Source organism: Nyctibius grandis, chromosome Z, assembly GCF_013368605.1.
Source record: "Nyctibius grandis isolate bNycGra1 chromosome Z, bNycGra1.pri, whole genome shotgun sequence".
NCBI lineage: Eukaryota > Metazoa > Chordata > Aves > Nyctibiiformes > Nyctibiidae > Nyctibius > Nyctibius grandis.
The window spans coordinates 20326083-20340517 of record NC_090695.1 but is presented as its reverse complement, the minus strand read 5'-3'; the positions used below and the strand labels follow the sequence as shown (position 1 = coordinate 20340517).

Here is a 14435-nt window from a genome sequence, read left to right as displayed (position 1 = left end):
TGAAGAAACAAGATTTATGTGACGCTTGTGCGCCCGCACCAGTTCGTCCTCCCTCTTTCCAAAACTTGACCTGTCAGCAGGTTGCAGAAGAATCAGATGCAGGGGTTTTATTAGATTCCCAGCAGTTTTTGTGGAAAGTGGTGACCGCATAGAGAGGCTTACTAATATTCCTGCTAATATTTGTTCGTTATCAGAGAATCAGTTTTGGAGCTGTATTTCAAGATAAATCCAATAAAGCCAACCTCAGTTCCGTGGCTCACACAACTCCCATGAGCAGGAAGCATTTGTGTTGGTGATTTATCCATACAATGATGCAGCTTTTGTGGCTGTGTCATTGTAGAAAGAATCTGTTTAAAATTAAAATAAATTCTGGTGATTCAGGAAGCTTCTTTCTGTGTGTATTTTGACAACACGATTACGTCCTTTCTGTGCCCTCAGAAACACTACTCGTGTAATGTTCAGTGTTAAGAATGGAAGCACGGTGGGCAGAATTTACATTACTTGGACAAGTGTCTACCTAACATTTCCCTTCCTAAACATTTTAATTTTGACTTTAAAAAGAAAGAACCTAGTCTTCCATAGATTGTATTTATACATACATTTTAAAGTATTATGTTTTAAGACATTTCCTTAGGGGTTTTAATGCTTCACCAAAATTCCATCTTGAGCACAGAAGTTTTAAACTAGGTATCTTGTATTTGTCAAAATTCTTAATTCTAGGTAAATACTTGCATAATTATATTTCACACCTTTTAAAAGACCTTAAATAACTTGCTGCTTTTGAAGCAGCAGACGTGCTGTTGGGGGTCTGCCTGTAACAGATTTTTGCCACTGAAGCTGAGGAGGAGCACTCTGCCTTACAGCTTTTCAGTTATCTACTTAGTTATATTTTTGTTGATAATGGTTTTTACAAAATAATGCTGTAGGAAGCATGGTCATCTTGTAAGGCTAGTTTTATAACAGGTAGTATGGTTTGAGGAAGTAGAATCTGTTTCTTTTTTTGGCTATGTGATATTAGCATATTAAAGATACGGGCTACCACTAAGTAGTACAAGATACTAATTGCAGCTCAGAAAAGTTTGTCTTGGAAGCTTCATGTGGATAGCATAGTTTTTATTTAATGTTATAGAAAACGTAACACACAAACATTGTTTCCTTAAAGGAAATACTGGAATTTGTTAAACTAAATTAATCTGTCCACTAGGTGTCGGTAGTTCCAAGTGGGATGAAGCTTGGAAGGATGGTACATGATGAAGCTTCAAAGTAACTAATATTTCTGGTGATTACAACAACTGCTTTTTAATGTTTCTTTTGTTCAGTGTTTTCAAATTACGTTCCATTTTTTGTTTCATATGTTGACCCTAAATGCAGTTTTGCTATTTCTTTGAGCCTATTTTACATATTTATTTCTCTCTTACCTTCCAAAGAACAAGAATAAGATATTTTTTCTGCCAGCTTCACAGGACCTATTTCCAGCACTGCATCATGTCTGCAAGTCTAGTTTTGCAAAAAATAACAGGGATGGGTTAAATGCATTGAGGAAGTGTGAAAGTACAGTTTGAGCTGTTCAAAGCTACGTAGTAACATTCTACAATTCTGTTGTTCTTGTTGTTCATATCTCTGTTTTTCTTTATTGTTATTTTAAGGGTTCTAAGTTTGGAATTAAATAAAGATAGAGATGTGGAAAGAATACATGGGAGTGGTATCAACACCCTTGATATTGAGCCTGTTGAAGGAAGATAGTAAGTGTATGCTTTAGTTGATAAAAATGTATATGAGAACTTCACTGTAGTTTGGTACTATGGATTTATTTTCTTGCTGAACACTCAATTACACTGAGCATATTGAGATCATGAGTGTTGTAACATGTGCTTTGTTAACACTTTCAGCATGTTATCCGGTGGGTCAGATGGTGTTATTGTACTTTATGACCTTGAAAACTTGAGCAGAAAACCAAGTTACACATGTAAAGCACTTTGTTCTGTGGGAAGGTAGGTACTCAAAAATTCTATTAAAAGTTCATATTGATATCTCTTTTGTGACTAGCATTAAACTCACAAATAATGTGTGTTCTTTCTAGGATAAAAAGACTGTAGAAAATAGTACCAGAACTCTTTGAAGGCTAGCATGATGCATTATGTTTTTTAGCATGCAAAAAAAAAGCAAGAAACTTTGTGAGGATTTAGGTAATTTACTAAGTAGCAGGAGCTAATTGTTTTTTCTTGATTTGTCTAATCTAACGGTTACAATATATGTACAATGACTCTCTGATGTTTTGTGTAGCTCTGGCAGCTCAAAAGTTAAAATGGAGGGTGTCAGTTGTACTCATATGGAACTAAAGTAGAGAGGCTTGTGTTGCTATAGACCCCACAAAAAAGTCAGAGTTAGTACTCCAATCTCATGTTTTAACACTAGAAAAAAAAAGACAATAAAACACCCCCTCTTCCAGGTCACAGTTCCTCACCTGTGAGTTTTCTTATTGTTTCATGTTGAAATTTGCTGACTCTATGCCAGTAACTGTGAGAAAGTCATTTTGGGACTGTTTTAGAAATACTCCTTATATCCCCCAAATACATATAATATGTGTATCTTTGAATAATTATGTGTTTAAGCAAAAGGAAAATAATATTTGCATAATGCTGTTCATCTGATTGGAAAAAAATCTAATAAAGATTTGCAGTTGGTTTTATTTCTCTGCTCCCAGTTTTACTAATAGCTATTTTAAGTTCACCAACTGTTCACCAGGTACAGAAGTAATTAATACAGAACTTCTGAAGAACGTGTTTGAATGAAGACAGATGTGTTACAGACAAAAATAGGACATATTTTTCTGTAGAACAGGGTACTACCATACTGTGTGTAATCTATATAAAGACTTAAAACCTTTATTGATTTCTCAGGCTCAGGCTTTCCTTGAAGGCATTATAAATTTGTCCATTATGGGCATTAAGTTGTCTAGCAAAAGCTGTTTTTTCCTTGTGTTTACATAGTAAGGTTATCTAGTAGGTTAAGACTTTATCTGAGGCTCATAATAAAAGATTAGGATCTACATTTTCCCCTTATTTTTTCACAGTGTTCAGATTATTTGAAAGAGGTTCATGAGTAAGACTCACAAGAACAGAACAGATTTGTAATAATAAAAGGCCTAAATAGTATCTTGGACCATAAGAAAGAAAAAGGGTAATGCATCAAAACAAAAGGGTAGGAATAGAATCTACTGTAAAGCTGCATTTGGTAAGTGTTGATGACTGGGACTTCCTGAACAAAATTAATTAAAATTGTAATTAAGAACAAATAATCACTATACATCCCCAGATCTCAAAACCTAAATGAATTCTAAAACAGATACAGCAAACTGAAGAAATACATGGTGAGAAGACACAACGTAAAAACTGGCAAATTGTGCTAAAATCATGCCATCGTTAACTTCAGTTAGGTCAGTAGAAATACTTCGTGCTTGAGAATTCTGTTCGTGAGCATAGTTAGTAGGTAGGTGTTTCTTCAGTAGGTGTTAATTTGTGTACCTGCATATTTTGTTTCTAATCAGTTGAGTAGAGGCATAAATTGTACGATAGAATCTGATTTTGTGAGACAGTGTTCTAAATGATAGGCTTGTTGTTATTATTATTGCTTAAAGTAACCATAGCAGGTATTTTGCCTCTGTTATTTATTCCCAGTATTCATGTGGTTTCCTAGTGTGTTTTAAATACTTATTGTAGCTAATTAGCTACAGATACAGCTTCAGATATTGGAATATTGTTAATGCAAAGTTCCTGACATCATAAATGAATTTATAATTACCAGTAAGAAACGCTTCCCATCTGACTATCTGGCTCCTATATTTGAAGTATATGATAATGATGTGTTGCAAAATTTTACCCATGTTCCAAGTTTGCAGAGCACAACACAACTCTGGTCTCAAAGTTGTTGAAAGAATAGGCTCTTGGTAGAGACCCTTTGAAGCTATTTCTGGACAGACTCTGAACTGGGCCTGCTGAGGGTCCAGTAGTTTAAAACATAAGAGGAGGTAATTCCTGATGGTAAGCTGTGATGTACCCAGTGTTTCCCATCTAGAATGTAGAACTTCCCTTGTTCCACTGAGAGACAGCACACAGAGCTTTACGTGGTTTCATGTGATCCATGCTGTCCTGTGGCAAAAACTGGCATTTGAGAGTAACCGAAGAGTACCAGCTTCTAGATAATACTTAGCTGATGCTTGTGTGTAAGGTAGTCTCCTCTACTCCAAACCTGTTTAGGAAGAATGAATGGCAATGACCTTACTATCCAGAGAATTAATTCTGTATTTTTCTTTGGTAGAAAAGGTTGGGATATTCTGAGTAATGGGGGCAAAATACTGCATATAGAATGAACTGGGAATAACATACAGCCCTGAGGCATGAAGCCAGGCTGAATGGCATGTAGTCACTACTAAGCCTAGCCAGATCAAAGATGATTCCTGCAGAGCTACTTGAGTTTTTTAGTTCATTCCTCAGCTCTCTGGATTATGGGAGAATTGATTGCTCTGATGCAGTGCTGAACACGGTCCAGTGTTGTGCACTTACATTCATTGTACCAGGATAATTAGTTCCATGAGTTTAGATTTTTCTGTACAGTGCATACAAATGCCTCTGCAGGAGTAAGTTCACACTGAGTCAGGTTTGATTTCCTAGCACTGCAGGTATTGAAGATTTTTGGCTTGACCCCACTGTAGAATAAGTGCACAAAATCTGTTGCTTTTTAGGACCGTGGCAAAGTAACCGGCCATTCTAGGGTGTGCCTCAGAGATAAGCAATGCAGGAGTTACTAAACTCAGCTCAACAGTTGTTCAGTAGCTGATCCTTGGTATTGCCAGTGCTGGCTTCTGTGCTTTCTAGCAACCCAAGTAAGCAGAAAGGTTTATTAGCTTAGGTGTAGTGCCAGATCTATACAAAAGATCTTCATCTGTGTTTACACAATGATACCCCTGCAATAGTTATTGTTTTGGAGGCCAGGATACTTCAGAGAACAATGCAAAAATAGAGCTGAAGTTAAGAAATCTTGTGAGCTCTTCACTAGCTGCAGATGGAGCCAGTTGGACTACTTTTGCACGTGTACTGCGCCTGGCTGGGATGGAGTTAGTTTTCTTCATAGTAGCTTGTATGGTGCTATGTTTTGTGTTTGTGACCAGTCTTGATAACACACAGATGTTTTAGCTATTGCTGAACAGTGCTTGCGTAGTGTCAAGGCATTCTCTATGCCTCATTCTGTCCCCTCAGCAAGTAGGCTGGGAGTGCACAAGAGGCTGGGAGGGAACACAGCTGGGACACCTGACCCAAATTGACCAAAGGGATATTGATATTCCATACCATACAATGTCATGTGAAGCAGTAAAGCTGGGACGCAGTTTTCCAGGGGTTGCTGTTGCTTGGGGTCTGGCTGGGCATCAGTCAGCCTGTGGTGAGGGATTGTAATTGCATCACTTGTTTTTCTTTTTTCTGTGGGTTGTTTTGTTTTGTTTCCTTTTACTTATTAAAATGTCTTTATCTCAACCCACAAGTTTTCTCACCTTTGTCATTTGGATTCTTTCCCCCATCCCACTGCAGGGGAGGGGTAAGTGAGTGGCTGTGCTGGTGCTTAGCTGCCTAGGCTTAACCCACAACAGCATGGTACTTCTGAGTCTGGAAGCATGGTTTTGGGCCCTGAAGCTGGATCCACGTGGATCCAGTTCACGTATGAGTGGCCTAGCAGGTATGTGAAATGACCTGTGTTGTTCGGAGCCTGGTCGATTGAATCATATCCTTGAGCTGTCAAGATTGGCTCTGGTGTCCCTTCTTCCCACCACTGTTAATGTATTATTAATTACATTACATTCTGTTACTGTGCATGGTCGAGTTGAAAGTTTCATATTGTTCGTCCTCTTTCATTTCTGAATGCAAAAATAATAAACTCTCAGTATCTCAGTCCACTTCAGTATACATGAGTTTCCAGTAACTGTGTAGCTGTAATTATTAGCTAATAATCATGAATTTTTTTAACTGTATATGTGATTGTATTTTTCAGTGGATCCATTTCTATGGCAGTGGGATTTCACAAACATAAATGGTTTGTAGTGTTAGGCCCTCACTTTTAAACATTAGATCTTTAAACATTAAAATTGAAAAATGTCAAAAGACATTAGTGCCTTTTATGCCTCAGACTGAGTGTCAACGTGAGGTATGTTACAGATACTATACTTTGAAAGGGAAATAATCTGTAGTTTCTTGAAGTGAGGACTCTTCAAAGTAATTAATATTTGTTGATTGGAAATTCAGGCACCAAAACAACTAGTTCTTCCTGAAAACTTCAGTACAAATAAAAAAAAGTTTGTTTTCGAGTTGTCATTGATATCAAGACACTTACAAGATGATTATCAAGACTCTAACCAACTGGAATATTTTCCTTGATTTTAGGAGCCATCCTGGTGTACATAGATACAGTGTGGAGACAGTTCAGTGGTATCCTCATGACACTGGCATGTTTACATCCAGCTCATTTGATAAAACCTTGAAAATATGGGATACGAATACTTTACAAGTAAGAGAGAGTTTCTACAGCTTGTAGCCTTCTTTGTATGCAAGTTATTCATTCCGCATCTGCAGTTCACCCAGAGCTCAACAGGACCAAGCATCCATAAGGATGAAAACCAGCTGATTGTTAGAACTGTGAGTGCAGTAGAGGGTAGCGTGGTTCTGGCATTCACGCATACCTTGGTGTGTACCTGTCTGTTTCTGAAGAACTGGATGTCTAAACTGTACAAGAGCATGGAACCCTTGGGATAATTCCTTTCTGCCTTTGCTGTGAACAAGAATACAGCTAGTTGAATATATCCTATGTAAACTTTCCACCAAAGACTGATCTGAAGTTCATTCTTGGCGATTGTTGAGTGTAATGGTAGTGTACAGCAGGGCTAATTATTTTTAATAACGGAGACCTAAATACAGATTTTGAAGGACTGGTGGTCTTGGCATTCACGGTCGCTAGGTCCAAAATTCTGCTATTGCAAGCACTGTAGACACCGTTTCTAAAAATGGGTGGAGAAAGAGAGAAACCATTAAGGAAATGCTAACCAATGGAACTAGCTTTATTAAAGTGAACAGATTCTGTAGGATTTTAGGCTGCTTTGCCTCATGAAGCCTCTCATCTAATTGTTGAACTATGAATTCTGGACGGCAGTTTATCCTGTTTCCAACATGCATGTATTAATCGATTTACACTGATGCTATTTGAATGTAGTTTCATGCAGAGTGAAAGAATTTCAAAACAATAAGAGGTCTGTCATCCTAGAGACACAGTAGAGAATAAATTATGACCTCTGTTTTTGTGAGATGTGGAGCTCTGTTTGCAGTTACTAAATCTTCTTGTAAATGCAAAGTTCTATTCACTTCCCAGGTAGTTCTGTGAGCATCACTTAAAAGACAGTGTTCATGTGAAGGTTATTGATTGACCTATTCTGCCACCAGATGGTCTATTTGAAAACACAGACAACTTAGTTTTAAGGGGTTTTTTAAATATATAATATTTTAGAATGAGACAACAAAAGCAATTGTGCCTGAAAGTAACTGTACTGATTATTAAAGCTAATATTATATTTCATTAATTTTTAACACTCACAAGGGAACTAATAATTTTGCATGAGTATTTTGTTGGTGTTTTTTTTTTTTTTTAGGAATTGAAGACAGTGTGTGATGTTTGTGAACAACAAGGGGCTTGGGCTTCTAAATTTAGTCTCGGTGCCTCTTCCCTGTTGACTTCTATCTCTGTTTTATAACCTTCTTGTTTGCTCTTTTTTCTTGCTAGCTTTTTTTATGTTTTGATAATTTTTAAATTATTTCTATTCATGCTTCTGAATAGCCAGTTTTCTTGGTCTTTCGTTTGGGTCATCTCTGAGCTCCGGCATAGTTGTTCTAGTGTTGGAAACAGACTTACTTTGCAATGTTTGTGTGGTCTGATTTCTAACCAGGAGAGTTATTGTTAGTATGTGAATAGTAATACTTGTGTTAGTCTCATTTGTACCTATTACTTGAAAAATACTTAATAATGAAGATTTACATTCGGATAACATACTTGGTGCTGTGATTAATTTAATCTTTTTATTATCAGCCTGCAGATGTATTTCACTTTGAGGGAACAGTCTATAGCCATCACATGTCTCCAGTTGCTACAAAGCATTGTTTAGTAGCAGGTATGTATGTGTTTTTAAGAAATGCCCTATGTATTTTGGAGTTATAGTAAAAGCAAGTAATATTCAATAGGGTCTTTTTCCCCTCCCCTGTCTGATTTTTACATAATTTGAGTCTTCATAAGATGTAAGGTCATTGGTAAAATAAAATGTTATTGGTTAGTTGGATGATGTCAATGAGAATATCGCATTTCTTCTTCTGTAATAATGCATCAATCAATTATCCTTCTAGATAAAAATTCCTGGCTATAATTAGATTGCCTTTCATTACAGAAGTTAGCATTTGAAAGTTATTATATCCAAACACATTAAATTGTGTAAATAGAGGGGGCTGTGTGTTGCTTACATGTAGGCAATTTAACTATGTTTAGCAAAAAAATATTTAGAGAGAGATATTTTTATTTTTTAAGTTTCATAAGTACTGTCCTATTTTTACTCCCAGTTTCTAAATTTTGTTTTATATAGGGTTAATTTACTTGGACTAAAAATGTAAATCTGTTAATAGCATGCATTGCTCTGACTAAATGAACAGTTATGCAGCTAACATTTTTCTTCTATTTCTTTGTCATTGCTAACATTTTTTATTGCTCTCTCAATTGCTGGAGGTTTTTTTTGACTGCCTTTGTTTCTCTTGTTGTAGTTGGTACCAGAAGCCCCAAAGTACAGCTCTGTGACTTGAAGTCTGGATCCTGTTCTCACATTCTGCAGGGTACTTTTTAGTCTGAAACATAAATGTTAAACAATAACTACTTTGAGTAAAACAAGTCCTGTAAAGAAACACTGTATACAATGTATTCTTTGTAAGTAACATGACTAATTTATTTATTGCCAGTAGTGAAAGTTACACAGTGGCAAAAGGTTCTTCTGGGTGTTAGTCTAGTACTAATGAATTGAAGAATACAAATATAATTAATGAACAGTTATTACAGATGTTTGGGCACTTTAATGACCTAATCAATAGTGATTACTATTTATTACATGGTTAAGCGTAGGCATTGGTTTTGTGTTCATGGAAATTCCGTATGGGGTGCTGCTTTTGGGGAAAAAAAAACAAACAAACAAACAAAAAACAACCCCAAATCAAGAAATATCCCACCAACACCAGAACAAAACAACCTTCACTATTTTTAACAAAATATCCCATGGCAGTGCTTGCATGGATTTGTTTAGAAGATTCTGTATAACAGGCAAGATACTACTCACTGTAGAAGAGTAGTATCTAATCCTTTGCATTTACCTAATTCAGTAAACATAGGGGTTTATTGTTTCGTAATCCATTATTTTTTGTGCTTAATGAGAGTTTGCCCTTAATGTCTCTTTTCTAATGTTTACTTTTGGGAGTGAGTATATATACACATGCTCAAGTGAAGGCAATTACAAGGTAAATCTTCATTCTTCAAACCAGCAGGGCAAGAGCCAGATCTGATCTGTAAACTGTAGAGAAGTGTTAGCTGATACACAGCAGTGTGCAAATGCAACTCTGTTTCTTCACCGGCCAGCTCAAAAGTCTAAAAGCAGCCTAGGTGCTTTTGTGTGGGGCAGAGCTTAAGCCAGTAAGTCTTTCTGAACTTAATCAGCCACAATGGCCATCTCAATGTACTGTTTCTAGAACTGAGAGCACCAGAGAGTGCAGAAACAAAAATAGCTCTCTAGGAATCAGTTTGATTTCAGCGGGGCTTCTGAATTTTGACACAAGAGTTAATGCTTCCCAGGCAGAAGCTGGTTGTGTGTGTACACAGCCTGGTACAGTTAGCTCAAGTGCACCATCAGAGGAACGAGTGGAAGCAGATTATGTCCTCCACTAAACATAATGTAATCATCCTTTACAGAACTTGAAGCACTCAATAGTGTCTTGAAAATAGGTATGAATGTTTTTCACATAGGCTAACTCTAGCAGCTGAAATAGGACTAAATGCTTGGCTGTAGTTTACTTAATGGATCCAAATAAATGTGTCTGCCCTGAGCCTTCCAAGTAGATCCTGTAGCACCTGTATTATGGAGATTTTTTTTCCATTATCCTGGGCATTAGAGCCCTTTGATTACTTCAGGTAATGAAAAATCAGCTACTGGAAGATGTACCAGAAACAAGGTGGTTCACATAGCTCTAAACTGCATTAGCAAAACTGTAGTTGTGTAACTTAGTTTATTTTTCAGCAATGTGTTTCTATTATTACATGAAGCGTGATTGCAGTCTCTCCATTTAGGACACCTTACGCTTCCTATTGTCTGTATTTGTCTAACATTTTTAAAACTTTCCAAGTTTTAAAGTGTGTGTGTGCATATATATATATATATATATGTATGTATTACGTGCCACTTAGCTGCACTGGGTATGACATTGCTAAGAAGACATTTTTCTTAGTATCTTAATATTTCAGACCTAATTAGGGGAAAAATATCCCAAATTCAGGACAAAAGTGCATGAGTATAAGCTGAATAAAGTTTTAATCTTAAGTACATAAGGTAAATATACTATTTATTAAACGTTTTGAAAGGATTTGGAGAAAAACAAATGGAAAGTTCCTTCTGCATGTAAGAACACCAGTGCTAACACAGAATTTAATAACAGTGCTTAAAGTAAACACGGTAGCTGTGAGTGTGCTATAATGTGTTTTGCACAGGTAAAACCATCTTTGTTATCAAAAGTTACGCACATGTAATACTCCATGTATGACTTCCAGCTCACTGCAGTCCCACTCAAGCAAGGTGAAGAAAGAGAAGTAACCTCTAGCTCAAAATAATTTATTTTCACAAAATTCAAATTCATATTACAATTTAGATTATTGTTCTGGATTGGTGGATCTTATAGAACTAAGTATTTGCTTTTACTTTCAGTTATTTACGTAAAGCGGTGTATATAAATATTTTCCTAGAAAATCATATAAGCTTTTTCATATAATTTTTAGGTCACAGGCAAGAAGTACTGGCAGTGTCTTGGTCCCCACGTCATGAATATGTTTTGGCAACAGCAAGGTAGAAATGTGCTGTATTGTTATATGCACTAAAAATGTCTGATGGTAAAATTTAATGTATTCTCATTATGCATGTTTTTTACAATTCAAATGCACTTTTCAAGTTAATCTTCATCATTTACTTTAACCTCTTCACAGTTTTGTAGAACTTGCCTAGAAAAACTAAGCCTGAAAAGCTATCCAAGTGATCTTTGTTTTACAGAAAGATTGTACAGAATTTTGAAATAGTAATTGCATTTAAGTGTATAGGAAAATGATAGAGCATTACAGAGATACTTACTTCTTACTGTTTATTAGCGTGCGCATTGCTAATCTGTTTTACAACAAAGTAAAACATGTTTATCCCAAAGTACTGTCCTTGTTAATCAGGCTCAATTATGTCAAAGAGCGTAATGCAGGTAGCTGAGCTGACAGGTAATAGCTTTCCAAGCTGCAGTAATTCAGTGACTATGACTTGTATGTTGATATTCCCAGGCCTTTTTTTTTTTTTTTTCATTCCAACCATTTTCAGTCTAAAAGATCCTCTTGTCTTTCCAGTAATTTTTTCATAAGTTAGCTTTTGATTATAATGTGACATTTCTCTTCTCACTTTCATGGTTGGCATCGTTTTTCTTCTGAATTGCAGAGAGGAATGGCCGTTTTGTAAGTTGAGAATGAAATTTGAATAAGTTGATATCAGAATTGCATACCCTTGGCTTCTGATGCCAAGCTTCTGAAAGGCTCAACATAGCTGGGAAATTTTCTAACAGTGTCATTTGTTTGTTTGTTTTAGCAAATGAGAAACTGTTTCCTTGTTTTTCCATCACAGAAATGGTAGCAAATTTTGTTCATTAAATGTTGACTTATTGACATCTCCCAAAATGTTTTCCTTCAAAGTCATGTAACTATAAACTGCACCTACCTGTGTTGTCATGTTGCCTTATGATAAGTGCATGTTAAACATGTTTTTTATGACTCCATTACTTAATTCAGTGCTATAGCTGGACTACTAGTTCCTAGTATCATAACTCAGTTTTGCCATCTGCTAAGACAAATATGGGCAAGAACTGGCAACACTGAGATAATTAAGAGATAAGGAGGAGAAAAGGACCGGTGCTTCTACGAAGAGTATATGGACTAATTTGCATATCAGGAGATGTGACTGTTTTCCAAGACAATTGTATGTTTGCTTGTGATCACTTCAGGGGAGGGAGAATATATTTTGGGGTTTTATGTGTCTTGCATGTGAAACGTGTTATTAAAAATTTCTCTATATGGTGCTTGGCTCTTCCATAGTTTTGGCAGGAGATTGGAATGGGCAGAGAAGAGACATGGGTTTTGGGTGTCTTTCACACACTTCAGTTTCCAGCACTAGAAAAGATAAGAAGCTCATTCTTGCTCATTAAAATTGGCTAGAAAGATCAGCCAATAGAAACTGCGTCATCAAAAATGAACAACTGTAGGCTTTTATAACAAGGAAGCTCTTTCTATGCCTTTGTTAAGACTGTTTCAATGAACTGTTTGAATGCAGTTTCTTGCTCACTTTACAGTCAGCTCAAACCTCAGCAATATCTCTGGTCAGGTGTGGAATATTTATATGCAGCAAAGTAATGTGTTGTTGGCATATTCAATTGGAATACTACTTGAAAGTTAAGAGAATCAATCTGTAGTGGAGAGGAATACAAAAGAACAAATTAGTCATTAGCTTTGTCAGATGCAGAACAGATAAGGAATAACAGTTGGTTTTGCTTTGGTCAGTTGGTATTTGTGTAATATATATATTCTCAATATTAATGCACTGATCTAACTTGAGAATACACAGGAAAAAGCATGTAGTACTTCAGTTAGAAGACTGCTTATCTAAGCAGCAGTTTGATTTGGTATGTTTTCCAGCTGTAGATCAAAGAGATGCAGTTGTTTTTGTTTAGCTGGGGTGAAAAGTGATTTATGTTTTGTTTTTTTTTTCTTTCTCCAAAAGCACAGTTAAGTTGCTGGGAACTGTCCAAATAGTTTTAGTAAGTACATCTACACCGGTGACTTAGTGCATGGGAAGTGGTCTTTTCTGTGAGTTTACCTCCTATCTGTACCTGGGAGTCTTTTGGTGCACACAGAAGTATACTACTGGAATGCTCAAATCAAGCTGCACATCAAGGTGTTATATATAGTGCACTGCCTGCAGTGTTGCTGTCTAAGTACTTACCTACTACCAACAGTTATCATAGCTTTTGTTGCTGGCAAAGACACAGTGTGAGCAAAGCATAAGCATGCAGCCTGGGAACTGGAGTGAATGACAGCAGCCTGAACCTTGGCGTTTCCCTCCTTGTGCCACCCTGGTAATGTAGACAAAGCCAGTGAGCTCCGGCAGGAGCAAGCTAGCAGTATTTCTCTGCCTTAGCACCATATGACAACAGAGCATATAGAACTGTCCAGCCTAGGTTTATGTAGCCAACTTGTGTACCGGTCATATTATAAATCTGTGATAGCAAGAGCCTGAGTTCCCAATCATGACAGACAACGCTGGAGCCTGTAGCTACAGTTTAATCAACCGAAGAATTAGCAAGTTTATTCCTAATCTGTGTATGTATGCAAGGGTGTTATGTTGTAGACAAAGATGCAAGAGTATTGTATCGTAGACAAAAATTCACTCTTAGGTGCTTGTAGCGTACCAGCTATATTTATTAATTCGTGTAAATAAATGTCTGGAGTCTGTCTTAAAAATCTTTTCATGAAATTCTATTGGCTTGAACGTGACTGCATGATGAGTATTTCAGAATAGTTGCTGGACCAGGTGAGTGCCAGGTGGGTTGGCTAAAGAGTTATTGAACTAAGGTGCACACAATTTCCCTAATGTATTCAAATCTGTTTTTCTTAGTGCTGACAGTAGAGTAAAATTATGGGATGTGAGGAGAGCATCTGGATGTCTGACTACACTTGATCAGCACAATGGAGAAAAGTCCAAAGCGTCTTCTGAGTCAGGTAATACAGAATGTAACTGGTGGTAATCTATATTTAACTAGAAGCATTCTTATATTTCATAAATGTGTTGAATACTAAGACAAGCAAAGGGAGTAGTGATAATCCAGTTGTTACCTACAGCGTAGCACAGGCCTTTAAGTTTCATTCAGTTACTTTTGTTATAGAGACAGTGTTTGTGGGTGGGGATCTTGTTTAGAGGGATCCCCTTGGCGGCAGTATTGTATCTGTTCTAAATGTTTTTCCCTTAAAATGGGAAATTTTGCCATCCGTTTTATGAGCAGAAGAATTTATTAGTGATGTAGATTAGGTGT

The 14435-nt window shown here is 36.6% G+C and overlaps 1 protein-coding gene across 4 annotated transcripts in view; it reads left to right on the top strand.

The window, feature by feature from the left end:
• Window positions 1–14435, top strand: part of ERCC8 (ERCC excision repair 8, CSA ubiquitin ligase complex subunit) — a 31215-nt gene that overhangs the window by 599 nt on the left and 16181 nt on the right. For 2 of the 4 annotated variants that reach the window (XM_068422909.1, XM_068422906.1), the window contains exons 2-8: window positions 1647–1742; window positions 1890–1991; window positions 6429–6552; window positions 8119–8200; window positions 8838–8906; window positions 11104–11170; window positions 14021–14124. In XM_068422909.1, coding sequence (XP_068279010.1) covers window positions 1647–1742; window positions 1890–1991; window positions 6429–6552; window positions 8119–8200; window positions 8838–8906; window positions 11104–11170; window positions 14021–14124 — 644 coding nt within the window. The remainder of the gene's footprint in view (window positions 1–1646; window positions 1743–1889; window positions 1992–6428; window positions 6553–8118; window positions 8201–8837; window positions 8907–11103; window positions 11171–14020; window positions 14125–14435) is intronic. The other 2 variants (XM_068422908.1, XM_068422910.1) reach the window with 2 other exon arrangements.